General features: G+C 44.2%; 1 protein-coding gene across 4 annotated transcripts in view; it reads right to left on the bottom strand.

The window, feature by feature from the left end:
- The window catches only part of Rap2l (Ras-associated protein 2-like), a 280,521-nt gene that overhangs the window by 6,827 nt on the left and 260,319 nt on the right, over positions 1-13,375 (bottom strand). For all 4 annotated transcript variants that reach the window (XR_012966469.1, XM_076186348.1, XM_076186347.1 and 1 more), the window contains one exon: positions 6,174-6,199. Coding sequence is in view for 1 of the 4 variants with exons in the window: in XM_076186349.1 (XP_076042464.1) it covers positions 6,174-6,199 (26 nt within the window). In the remaining 3 variants the exon portion in view is untranslated. The remainder of the gene's footprint in view (positions 1-6,173; positions 6,200-13,375) is intronic.

Raw genomic sequence — 13,375 nt, 5'->3', positions numbered from 1 at the left:
CATGAAAGAGTTAAGTTAATCAATTCTTTCAATTATCTTATTCATGTTTGATCAATTTAATTCATGGGAACCTTACAGAATCCACAAAACTAGTGACAGTTACCAGCTAGAAACAGATCTCTGATGAGATCTGGAGTCTAGTCTGGGAGGAGGAAGAGGATGATGATAATAATGATTATAATAATGAGAATCTGTATAATGAGGGTTTCTTCCCCTTTATAAGAGAGCTGACCAAGTCAAAGATGTACCCACTTCCATCCACCACCCTTGTTTCCCTCTTATCTTAGGTCCTTGTGGATGAAGGATCATCCCTCCAGCCCACAGCCTGGGTCAAATAAATTGCAACAAGACACTGCAATCTACAGCAGAACTGCTTCACTTACATAGCAAAAAAAAAAACCTTCCCTGTCCCAGTATGTGGAAAATAGAGAAGACAGAGAGAAATACTTTTGGGCCGAGTCAAAAAATAATCCATACATAACCATCCTCCACTCGCCCCTATACCCTGTCTTCTCCCTTGCTCAACTGACATTCCCCTCTTGCTCAAAGTCCCTTTCACCCCTAACATCCATCTTATTGTTGGTTGTCCCATCAAGTTCACTCCATCCACTTCTGCTTTCCACACCTGTTTTGCTAATCTTTCTTCACTCATTCTTTCCCTGTGTCCAAACAGTACCAATAATCTTTCATCAAACAGTACCAATAATCTTTCATCAGGCCTATCTGCCAGCTCCCTTTCCAACCCCACTCTTCTCCTCACTTCTCACTCTATCCGGCCTTGTAACTCCTATCATACTTCTCAGACACTTTATTTCAAGCACATTCAAACTTTTGCAATCACCCCTTCATATAATCTTTGCATCCATTTCCATATTCCTATTTCTCATGACATCATGACACTTTTCATTCCCCCAAGACATTTACTTGCTTCTCTCAATCTACATTTTACCTCCATTTCCTGCGACATGCGACAACAAATACTTAAAACTGTCCACTTCTTCCAGCCCCTCTCTTTTAAGAGTTACTTCCAACTTGCTACCATCCTCTCCCCTTGTACATCTTATCACCTTACTTTTACCCACATTTACCTTCAAATTTCCTCCTGTCATATAACTTCCCAAACTTAGTCACTAACTGCCTTAATCCTTCTTCTGACCCGCCACAAGCACAGCATCATCTGCAAACAACAACTGGCTCACTTCCTACTTCTCTCCACTATCTCTAACCATCTCCAAATCCCCTGCCCTTTACCCTTGCATTTATTTCCTGTACCACCCTATCCATGTAAACATTGAACAGCCAATAATAGTAATAATGATAATAATAATTTTTCTAATAATTTTTCCTTCAAATTTCACTGACCCATAGCCCTATACCAGTTGGCAATGGTGTTGTAGACACAATCACCCCTTCATACAGCCTGTTCTTTGTGTCCATCCCTAAATACCTATTTCACATAGTTCTGATTCCCCAAAGACACTTGTTTCCCTTACTCAATAACCTACCTCCACCCCCTATTCCTTTGTTCCCTACTGTACAGTATGTGACCCTAAATGCTCTTCACTTCCTCTAGCCTATCTCCTTTCAAGACTTCCCTCCAACTCAATGCCACCCTCTCCCCCTTACACACCCCATCATCTTACTTTTGCCCACATTTACTTTGTTTCCTCTTTTGAGAGTTTGTTCTGACTATGGCCAGATGATTTTATTCAGCTTAAGAACATAAGAATGAAGGAGACTGCAAGAGACCATGAGGCCTACACTAGGCAATTTCATGTCTATTACTACCTGTCATCCCCATCCATAAAGTTGTATAACCGTTTCTTGAAACAACTGATAGCTTCAGCGCTCACTACATGGTTACTAAGTCTGTTCCATTTGTTGACCACACTATTAGCAAACCAATTTTTGCCTATTTCCTTCCTAAATCTAAATTTGTCCAGTTTAAATCCATTATTGCGAGTCCTGCCCTGTTGTCTTAATATAATGACCTTGTTCACATCATCCTTGTTAAAGCCTTTGATCCACTTAAACACCTCTGTTAGATAGCCTCTGCATCTTTCCAGAGTGTGTGAGTTAAGGTGCCTAGGCCTCTTCATAAGGTAAATTTCTGAGCCCATGTATCATTTTGGTCATTCTCCTATGTACTGATTCTTGTGAATTGATGTCCATTCAAAAAAACGGAGACCAAAACTGTACCACATAGTTAAGGATTGGTCTAACACTAGATGGAGTTTGATAATTACCTCTGCATTTCTATTTGTAACCGTCCTAGCAATGAAACTTGATGCTCTGTTTGCTTTATTCTTGGTGCTAATGCACCATTTCTAGGATTTAAGGTCAGGACTCACTAGAACTCCCAAGTCTCTTGCACTCAGTTTTCTCTAAAAACATGTTATCTAAGCTATATCTATTTTTGGGCTTGTGCAGCCCTACATTTAACATGTTCATTTGCCATTTCACCGACCATGTGAACAATGTTAAGATTGTCCTGCAGAATCTCAGTGGTGTCTCCTGACCTAATTTTAGTGTTGTCTGCAAACTTACTAACATCACTATTAATCCCATTGTCCAATTCATTTATATACATAATGAACAATAAGGGACCTAAAACCGAGCCCTGTGGGATCCCACGAGAAACATTCCCCCACCTGGACTTTACATCATTTATGGTGGCTCACTGTTTTCTGTCACTAATCCAAGCTCTAATCCTTTCTAACACTTTTCCTCCTATGCCATGGGTTTTGATTTTATTTAGTAGTCTCTGGTAGGGCACCTTGCTGGACACTTTGCTAAAGTCAAGGTAAATAACATCATAACTATCATAACTATCATTGTTATCTGACACTTTATATACTTCAGTCACATGACTTACCCTTGGAGAAACCATGCTGTGGGTCACGAATCAAATTATATTTCTAGATGAGTTCTCCGAGTCTATTAACTGTTACTGATTCAAGCATTTTACCTATAACTGATGTCAAACTGATTGGCCTGTAGTTACATATAGATGATTTATCTCCTTTTGAAAACAGGAACAATTTTTGCCTGCCCCCAAGCAATAGGCACAAAACCAATGTCTACCGGCTTATTAAATATTTCTGTAACCGGTAACTGGTCACAGATTTCAAATTTACACTCTTTAAGCACTCTCGGAAAATTTTTGTCTGGACCCAGGTGTTTTGTAGCTTTAAGTGTATCAATCTGTTTGACTACTTCTACCTTACTAATGCTGATATTAGATAGTCTACTTTCTTCATCCCCACTGAAAATCGGATCACAGTCAGGTACTTTATCTAACCTCTCCTTAGTAAACACCGAGAGAAAATATTTGTAAAATGCCTCGCTCATTCATGACATCTTTGTCGTTTTTAATTGGGCCTATCCTTTCCTTATTTTTTGTTCTGTAGAGATGGAAGAAGCCCTTTGGGTTGGATCTCGCTTGTCTGGCAACCTTAATTTCAGTTACATTTCACTGTGCATGTATTCTTTTTAACCAGTTTTGCCATATCATTATATTTGAATCTAAGGTGCGTTTCCCAGTTTTTTATTTTGATGTAAAGTCCTCTTTTCATTCCAATCTCATGTTTCAGCCTGTCAGTCATCCATTTGGGAGTACAGGTATTAGTATTCTTCCATATTGACTTGAGGGGAATAAATTTATTTTGTGCATTTATAATTAAATATGTTAGGTTACTATACATTTCGTCTAAATCGTTGACCTGGCTGTTGACCCTGCGCCCACAAGTGACTTGACCCAAGGTACGCATACCCTCTGTGACCTAACCCCTGACCCCACTAATGACATCCGGACTGACCATATTTCTGACCCCGTCACAGCCCCCTTTCGGTCACGTAAGTGATCAAATGTCTCAAACTGTGTGTCATCATGTCAAAATTGTCTCTCCTGGAGTCTGGTACTTGAATGTTATTCATACTTTTTAATTCTTCCCAAATGATATTAAAGTTTATTTCCTGATGATCACTTATTTGAAGACCTCTAGGCACTATCAGGTTAAAAATGGAACAGTTGATAAATCTACCCATACAAGCCCAGTGTCCCCTGAAATTTTGTTTCAATTAATGCCAGACAATTTAATACAACTTGTAGAGACACCTATGGGCTCTAATAGGTTAGAAACCATTTAATGCCCTTCCTCAAGATCTTAGCAGAAGACGTAATTAGAAGCAAGCAGGCCTTGCATTCTCCTAGTTGTAGGTTTGAATCCTGCACCCCTCTCCAATTCCTAGCAGTGACTGTTACTTGCCCCCAACAGTTGAATTAATAGGGCAAAGGTGACTCCAGTTATAGCTATGTGCCTTTTGGCATACACTCCTCACCCGTCTTGCAAGAAAGGTTGCCACTGGCCCTTGAAACATTCCTCAGTTCAAGGGCAGTGTGCAATGAGGCACAGCACTTCCATGGAAGGGCCTAACAGCTGAAACTTGTTTAGCCCCACTGCTTCATATGAACATCCTTCCTCATCCATTACAAGTAATTTATGAAGCAGATGAAAGGGACATCCCTTCCCGTTGCATCATCCTTACATCCATTCACAATCTCCCTCCATTCATTGACAGACATTCCTCATGCATCTAGGCCACATTCACAACCTCCTCCATTCACCTCATTCTTGGTCTTCTTGGGAAAGAAAAAGGAGAAAAGTAAAAGAAAAAAATAAGGCTTTTTACTCCTACTATTACGAACCAAGGGCATAGAATCATTCACTTTGAAGAAACAGACTGGGAATATTGACAGACACAGAAAAAGTAATTTTGAAGAAGATTGAGAAGAATTCATGAATACTAATGAAACTGAAAAGAAATGGATTTCTTTCCGAAGCTCCCAACATGGACAAACAAACAGTTCTCCATGTTGTGCAAATGGAGAGCCAGTTCTATTTTACTGGCCAATGCAGCAGCAGCAGGAGGGGAGCAGTTGTCAGATCTCACGTGAAAAAAAAAACGTAGAAAAATAATACAAGTTAATAAAGATCTTGGGGCCCAATCTACATACTCAGTGCCAACCCTTTGAGTTGATGTGTGGGTGTTGATGAGCTTTGGGGACGGATAAAGAAGGGCAAATACTGGATATCTGAGTGATGGTCCTGCAAGATGGACGTCAGAGAGAATTGTCTCCCTGATGCTTTTCTTCAAACCTTGTCAACACCTCAACTCCATCCAAAGGTGCAGACCCCAAAGATCTGATGCTCTGAACTTGGCCTAAAATCTTTTTCTATCAACTTCACCTCTATTACTGCACTGTATGGTGGCATCATTGGAAGCATGCTAGTCTTGCAGTGGCCTAGTTGTGGGTTCAAATCCCGCATTCCTTTCTGATTCCCTGCAATGACTGTTACCCGCTCCAACAGTTCAAGTGCATGGAGCAAGTTCTGACTGCAACTATGCACCTCCTGGCATAAGACCTCACATCAAGAGAACCAACAACTAGCAACTTCTACCCTACAACTTAATCTGGTGACAAAAAAAGAGAGGGAAAAAAAAAAAAAAAATGCCCCACTCACAAGAGGGTAACAGCTGTTGACCATGTGTCCAGCATGCAACACAAGACCATAGTGAATCACACTAATACAACACAACAATCCATCCCCCCCCCCCCAAAAGAAAACTACAGGAGGATCCAAGGATGAAATGCCATCTGCTGTGGGCTGGTTTCATTCAGTGAAACTCGAGGTAATAATTACAGAACCATTATCAGGGCCATAGCTTCTGGGGGGGGCAGAGAGGGCAACTGCCCCCCCCCCCTGGAATTTTTCCAATTTTTATATTTCCACATTTTCTGGTAACTACCCCACCAAATTGGTGTAGCAGTTACCAGGAAACAAAGAAGTTAAAAAAGAGAAAAATTCCAGGGGTTGCTACAGGCCTTATCATGGCAAAAAGACAATCCTTTTCATGCCCATCCTATGGGATTACCTTGTACAAGTCTCCATCAGTTATCCAAAATTCACTCCATATCAACACAAAAACTCAAAACCACAAGTTTCATGTATCTAGACTTTTGATCTGAGAGGAATTCTGACACAATAATAATAATAATATTTCTGATTAATTGTGTGTAAATAAGAACTAACTCCCATGTCCCCATCCCCTTGCTACAATCCTGATATAATGAGGATAACCTACTATCAACAAACCACTCTTATACGTACATCTCTCTCCGTTTGTCGCTATCTATCTGCAAAACAAAAGAAAAATGGGTGTTAAAAGAGGTCTGACAAGAATGAATTTGGTTCATAATAATATTAAACCATACATAATGTTCACATAAAAAAAATATATGGGACTGCCAAACAAATCTGGCTTAAAATAAAATATGTACAGTATATAGAAAATTAGCATTAAATGAACGTTAATGCTAATATTACAAAGTCCTGGAAATGGACAAAACTGCAGAGATCTCTTGGAAGGGAGGTCATGGGAAAAAGAACAAGCTTTTTCTCTTTTTACCAAAAGGCTTCTTCCCCTTTATAAGGTATGTAGCCAGCCAAGGCATGCATCCATCCCATCCATCTACCATTTCTTGTCCCTTTTATCTAAGCACCTTGCAGCTAAACAGTCATCCCTGTCTCCCGCCCACTGCCCGAGTCGGAAGCAATGCAATAAGACACAACACATCCACAGGAGGGCCCCCACCGCTCTATTTACATGGTGACCCTACTTCCACGTCTCCTCATGCGAAACTTGGGAAGACAAGGAGTAACATGTTCAGGAAAAAGGGCTGAAAAAAGAGTGCTTGAAAACATGAAGAAAACTTCCCATAGAGACATAAATTTTCAGAGTAACCTTGGGAAAGAAAATAAAATAAAAACAAAATTAATGTAAAGCTTATTTTGACAGAAAAAGAGGAGTCTGAGAGAATAACACTCTTCCTGTAGATTTCAGAGGAAGAAAGAGAGAGTGACAGAAGAATCTGTGAGTCAAGTAGACCTGCACCAAACCCTTGTCGCGCACTTGTGAGCGTCCTGGTATGTACAAGAGTTGTCATCTGGTGACGTCACAAAGCCGTTCGGGTGTCGGGGGTCAGGGGGGGTGGAGGGGGAGTGAAAGAAACGAGCAGATAACAACATCTATTCAAGCCAAGGACGCCGCGCGCGCGCGTTACAAGTTGAGAACTGAAAGAAGGTAATGTGTTCCACTTCTTTCAACACTGAGGAAATTTTCTTACCAAATGCTGTCGGGTGGATGCTTTGTGATTATTTTCTTTTCACTTTTTTGTTTAGTTTCCTTTTTATTTGTTATTTATTATTGTCAGTGCGAGAATTTCGCTAGGACACAACTTGCACGAAATTTTATTCGTCAACATGAAGACCCGGGGAGCGGGGGTGTCTTCGTGTGAGTGAAGCGGTTCTGCTGTGTCTAGCTGCATTGCTTCTGACCCGGGCAGTGGGCGAGAGGCAGGGATGACCCCTCATCCACGAGGAGCTAAGAGGGAGACAAAGGAGGTGGATGGGACTGGAATGGGTGCGTGCCTCTGACTTGGCTAACTCCCTTTATAAACGAGAAGAATCCTTTGGTATACAGATAGATGATCGGGTGCCTGTGTGTGTGTGCATGTGCGCGTGGTCACTGCATGAAAGGTCACTGGACATGAGTGACCTCGCACCACGAACCCCAGATCGAAGACATCCTTAAACGGTGAATTACTTCGATTTAGTCGCGCACAGCAATTCTCAAAACAATCTTCCGTACCTCGTTTAGATGCACGTGAGACCTTGCAGTAACGTTTTTTTTTTGTTTTTTTTTGGGGGGGGGAGAATCCCTTAGCCAAGTGGAGCTTGAAAGATGAGATGGAACGTAACAAAACAAATGAATAAATATATAAATACATATACAAGTAGAATAATGATAATATAATGATAGTAATAATGATAATATGTGTACATTATATACATACACACATATATATGAATAAATCAGTCAAATGAATAAATTAATGATCAATAATTATAAGAAAATGTGGTGGGATGGGGACTGAGGAAACAACAGAAGGTCGTTCAGGGTCTCAAGGAGAATTGGGGAGGGGTACAAGAAGCCCCTACACAGCCCACACCCATCCCCGGGGCTCTCTGCGGCACTGTAACTGCAGTCTTGGTATGTTTATTGTGGTTGGTATCTGACGGTTTTATTCAGATGAAGGACAACCCCTTGAAGGGTCCATGGCCTCTCTTGAGCAATGTCTTGTATACATTTATGGTGGCTCATGACATGTCATTTTATGAAACTGAGTGAGAAAGGAAGGGAAAGAGATAATGGGAGCGTGTGAAAGAGAGTGAGAGAGAAGGAGAGAAATAGAGAGACCCTAAACCAACTTCGACCATCCCGCCCCTGATGGACAACTTCAAAACTTCATTTTGGCTAACGCCAAACCATTTCATTCAGTTGAAAGGAACCTTGCGGCTCAAGAGGGCGGGGCTACGAGGCGGCGGGGAGAGGGGGAGACAGACAACGGTGCAGGAAGGTTAGTCGGGGGGGGAGGGGGAGAAGGAGGCAGCAGCTGCAACAGCTTCGATGCGAGCGAGTACAGTTAACTTCCCTCTCCGGGTGACATTTTCCCTTTCCTTCAGACTGCCGTCAGGCGATTTTATTCATCACCGGGGCAGTGGCACTTCCCCCCTCGTCTCGGTGGCGAGAGAGATTCAATGCCACTTCCGTACCGGGTGCTCCGTTTTCCTCTTCATTGTCTGTCGCCAGCCGATTTCGTTCGCCCTTCTTGGTGGCGCCGCTCCGTGAGGTGGTGCCGCCGCCCGGGCGCCACTGGAGTCGACACTGAAGCACGATTTCGTATTTCGTCCGAAGTAACCAGCGCTTCTATCCTTAGAAGACAACAGCGTGGAGGCGGTAACGGAGAGACTTATAGGAGAAAGGAGGGGTACCAGATTATCTTTATTCGTTTTATGTTTATTTTATTTTAATTTATTTTATTCTTATTTTATTTTATCTATTTGTTTATTTTTTGAGAGGAGACAAGTTGTTAGCCATAAGAAAATGATGTGTGACTCTGGTCCGTAAGGATGTCACTAATCCTTCTAACATATTGGGCGCGTTTTCTTAGGTAGTGAATACACCATACGGGATACCTTTAACCACGCGGGACGAAGATATTTCTATCTATTGTGTGAACAATTATCTGCGGTTTTGAGAGAGTGAACGTGTGTGTGTGTGTGCGTGCGTGTGTGTGTACAGGTAACACTTACAGGTGATAGACACAGGAAACCTGTGCACCAATCACAATACCGCTACAGAGAGCCGTGGCATCCCAACGCGGAAATGTCACAGACAAATGCGTCCATCGGTTGGCCTGATTATACTGAAGAGGAAGAGGAGGACAGGGCAGTGCCCCTAAGCATGGGAATGTTTGTGGTTCTCTGCAGGACCACCGGCCTATCCCCTGTCGGATGATACAGCCTCTGTACCTGACCACTGTGGCCATCATACTTTGTGTGCGCGCGCGCGTGTGTGTACGTAGACATAGATTATGCACGAGAAAATAGGAACTCTTTAATCAATTAACAAAAAAAAAAAATAGAAACGGCTTGGAAAGAAAAAAAAAACACAAGAGAAGGGGAGACAGGTCAAGGAGAAGAGGCAAGGAAAGTGACACAAAGACGGAGAAAGGGAAGATATACGGGGAGGAGGAGGAGGAGGAGGAGAGAAACCACCGGGATCGAGTTTCCTGGCGTGCTGCTGACCCTGCTCACGCTCTCCTCCTCGCCTCCTCCCGCCGTGGGGACCCACCTTCGTGCCTGGGAATCCCCCTCCTACGTTCTGTTGTCATCACGTCAAGAGGAGGAAGAGGACAAGGGTGGAGGAGGAGGAGAAGTATGGTGAGGGGGAGGAAGAGTGAGGAGGTGGAAGAGAAGGAGGACAAGGGTGGTGGAGGAGGAAGAGGAGATACAGAAAGAGGTAGAGAAGGAGGAGGAGGAGTTGGTAGTGAAGGAGGAGTGACATGGAGTTACATAAACAAACGAGAGTCATCGGTCCTTACAAGACTGTTTCGGTGCCTAACCTATTCTAATTCTCTAATATCCACCCCTTTTCTGACTATACTGGAGCAAATAATTGTAATCGATGGTTTGTGGCTAAATAAACATCGGGGCATTTTTTAATATCTCAAAAGTAGAGCAACACGTTGGATGGTAGACTATTGCATACATTTAACAACTCGATTGGAGAAAAAGTATTTTGGTTCGTTCGGGAAGAGGAGGGGGGGAGGAGGAGGTGGAGGAAGAAGATTTTCCTTCGGTAACCCCATCAGTAATCACCCAATCGCAGTCTACTGCTGAACAAAGGCCTCTTCCAAGCTCTGTCACGTCACTCGTGCAAACTTTTCTATCTCGTTCCCCATCTATCTGGTCTCCCTCTTCCATGCTTCCCATCTCGCAGCGTCCATACAGTAACACATTGGGAATACGTTTTACGTATCCACACCTCAGTAAATTTTGCAGGAAGAACAAGGCATATTGCCACCTCAAGGTTACACCTAATGTATTTTAACCTGACGAAAATTAATCAACCTTTTTCCACCTTATTAGGGGGGTTGCCGATTCAGAGCCTCCATACACTCACTCTACACCCATCCCACACCTATTCTCTGCCCCTCACATCGCGTCACCTCGTTGGTGGAGGGTCATCCCTGACCCCTGCCTCACCGCTCGGGCCAAAGGTAAGGCAGCGAGACATGGACGAGATTTAAAAAATTACTTGAGCCGTTAGAGGAACAACCTTGGAAATATACACAGATTAAAGATGATAATAAATTAATAAATAATAAAAACAATAATAATAATAATAATACAAATAATAATAAATATTCTTACATCAACAAACGAGTTACGACCGAACAATTCAGGAACATAAAAAACTAGAAAAAATAAACAAATAAATAAAACATCCACCACATGAAACAGCTGCAAAGCTGGTCTCTTCTCGCCGCAACAGCTGAGCAGCAGCAGCTGATCCCCCTCACCCCCCACTCCCACCCCCTCCTCTGCAGCAGACCACGCAGGACAACCCATGAAGATGACCTCACCCCCAGGGGAGAGGGAGGGGAGGAGTGGGGGGATGACGGAAACATTTACTTGTCCCCCCGGGGGGCTTGCTAGCCTTCACCCAATACCTCCGTTTATCTATTTATTACCACTTATTTATTTATCTTACCTATTTATCATTTCATTTTATCATTATAATTAAAATGCGCTGGTGACGTCATCTGAAGAGTACCGGTCTCGCATTCGCTTACTTACGGGTTCGAATCCCGCACTCCCATCCAATTCCCAGGAGCGACTGTTACCTGCTCCAACAGTCCTTTAAGCACATCATAGAGGCAATGGTGACGGCTTCGGCAGCAGCCACTCAGCGCCTCCTAGCGTAGAACCTCACCTTCTTCACATAAGGAGAGCTCCCAACCGGCGACTGCTCGCTTATTACCAACACACGTATTTCCAGAGCTGGGCGCGTTCCTCGGTGTCCTGACTGACACATATAGTCAGGACACCGAGGAACGCACCTAGGAACGCGCCCAGCTCTGCGTATTACAACACAAATCCAACATTTCTTCCCCCAAAGAGATCCATGGGAGGGTCCGAGGATCGTTGCCGGCCGCTCTGAGGCTGTGGGTTTCCGGTCAGCGAAGCCCGAGCCAAGGATTAATATTATCCTATTTCTGTACGGTCCCCGGAGGGAGGATAAAAATAAAAATAAATAGAAAAAAAAAATAGATCTGAAAAATGCAGCCAGGAACTATTTCGCTTTTATCGGATACCGAATAAATATCAAACAAAAATTTGTCCATAAACGTCTCAATATATTTTTTCTTCAAAAGCGGAAAGGGATGGAGAAAGAGAGAGAGGGGAAGAGAAAGAGGGAGGGGGGAGGAAGAAAAAGAGAAAGTGGGAAAAGAGAGGAAGAGGAAGAGAGAGGGGGGGAGAAAGAGGAAGAAAAAAAAAAAAAGAGAAAGACTACAGAACTGAACTCCCAAAGGATACCTGAACTCTCGTTTCCGAGAGAGAGAGAGAGAGACTGAATGTACACTGGAGGGGGGGAGGCAAACGAAAGGAGTTGGGGGGGGCAAGGGGAGAGTGAAGTCGGGTAAGGGAGAAAGTCGTGGCCACGTGGGAGGGAAGGGAGGGAGGGGAGACCAGATGAGTGGGTGGGGGGATGGAAACGGGGGGAAGAGAGATCAGGAAGGGCGGGGCTGTGAGATAAGCAAAAGGGGGAGGGAGGAGGGAAGACGGAGGGGGAGGAGGGAAGAGGGAGGTGGAGGGGGGAGGGAGAAAAAGAGATGAGGGAAGAGGAAGAGGGGGAGAAAGAGGGAAGAGGGAGGAAGAAAAAGAGTTAAGGGAAGAAGAAGAGGAGGAGGGAGAAAGTGAGAGGTAGAGATAGGCGGAGTGAAGAGGGAGGGAGGAAAAGCGAGAAGGGAAGAAGAGGAGGAGGAGCAAGAGGGAGAAAGTGAGAGGAGGAGGAATTGAAGGAAAGGGAAAAGACAATGGCTCAGACGACGGAAGAACGAGGAGGAGGATGGGGTCACTGAGGTCAGCCAAGCCGGGGATTAGGTAAGATGTGGAAGATGGAGGGAGGGGGGGGGGCGACCGCCGGAGACACCAAGCTTTATCTACGGAGAGAGAGGGAGTGATAGAGTGAGAGAGAGGGAGTAAGAGAGTGAGAGAGAGAGAACAGGAGTTGGATCTAGGCTCTAGGGAGTCAGGGAAGAAGGGAGCGAGGTGGTCGACATGCGACAGGGGCAAAGGAGAGAAATCAGGGACGAAGGTCAAGGGTCATCCAGGGAAAGGGAGCGGGGTCAACTGTGGGGGAAAAGGGGGTCATGTCAAGCCAGGGGCCTACAGGGGATCAGGGTACAAAATGTCAGGGACCTGGAGTGGGGGCAGGGTCAAGGGTCACTGGGTTGTAAAGGACAAGTGTGTGGGAAGGAGTCAATTCTAGGGTCACCTAGGGGGGTCAGGGACCACTGTGGGTGTAGGGACAGGGACCTAGGTGGGTGATAAGAGGTCAAGGTTGAGGAAGGGGTCATAGGGTGAAAAACGAGGTCACAGGTCAATGTGGGTGGAAGGGGGAAGAGAGGTCATTTGGGGCTACAGAGGTCAGGGGAAGAAGAATGGGCTCGGAGTCGCCACAGGATCCGCTGGGTCAATTGTCAACACTGAAGGAGTCGGGTCAGGTTAGGTCAGACAAAGAGGAGTGTGTAGTGGAGAAGAATGCATGGAGGAAAAGATGTGAGTGTAATATAAGTATGAGTGAGAGTGAGTGAGTGAGTGTGTGTGTGTGTGTGTGTGTGTGTGTGTGTGTGTGTGTGTGTGTGTGTGTGTGTGTGTGTGTGTGTGTGTGTGTGTTCACC

Source organism: Oratosquilla oratoria, chromosome 6 (genome assembly GCF_046742065.1).
Source record: "Oratosquilla oratoria isolate Oo_2021 chromosome 6, ASM4674206v1, whole genome shotgun sequence".
Taxonomy (NCBI): domain Eukaryota; kingdom Metazoa; phylum Arthropoda; class Malacostraca; order Stomatopoda; family Squillidae; genus Oratosquilla; species Oratosquilla oratoria.
The sequence above is the reverse complement of the archived record's forward strand: the minus strand, read 5'-3'. Positions and strand labels throughout refer to the sequence as shown.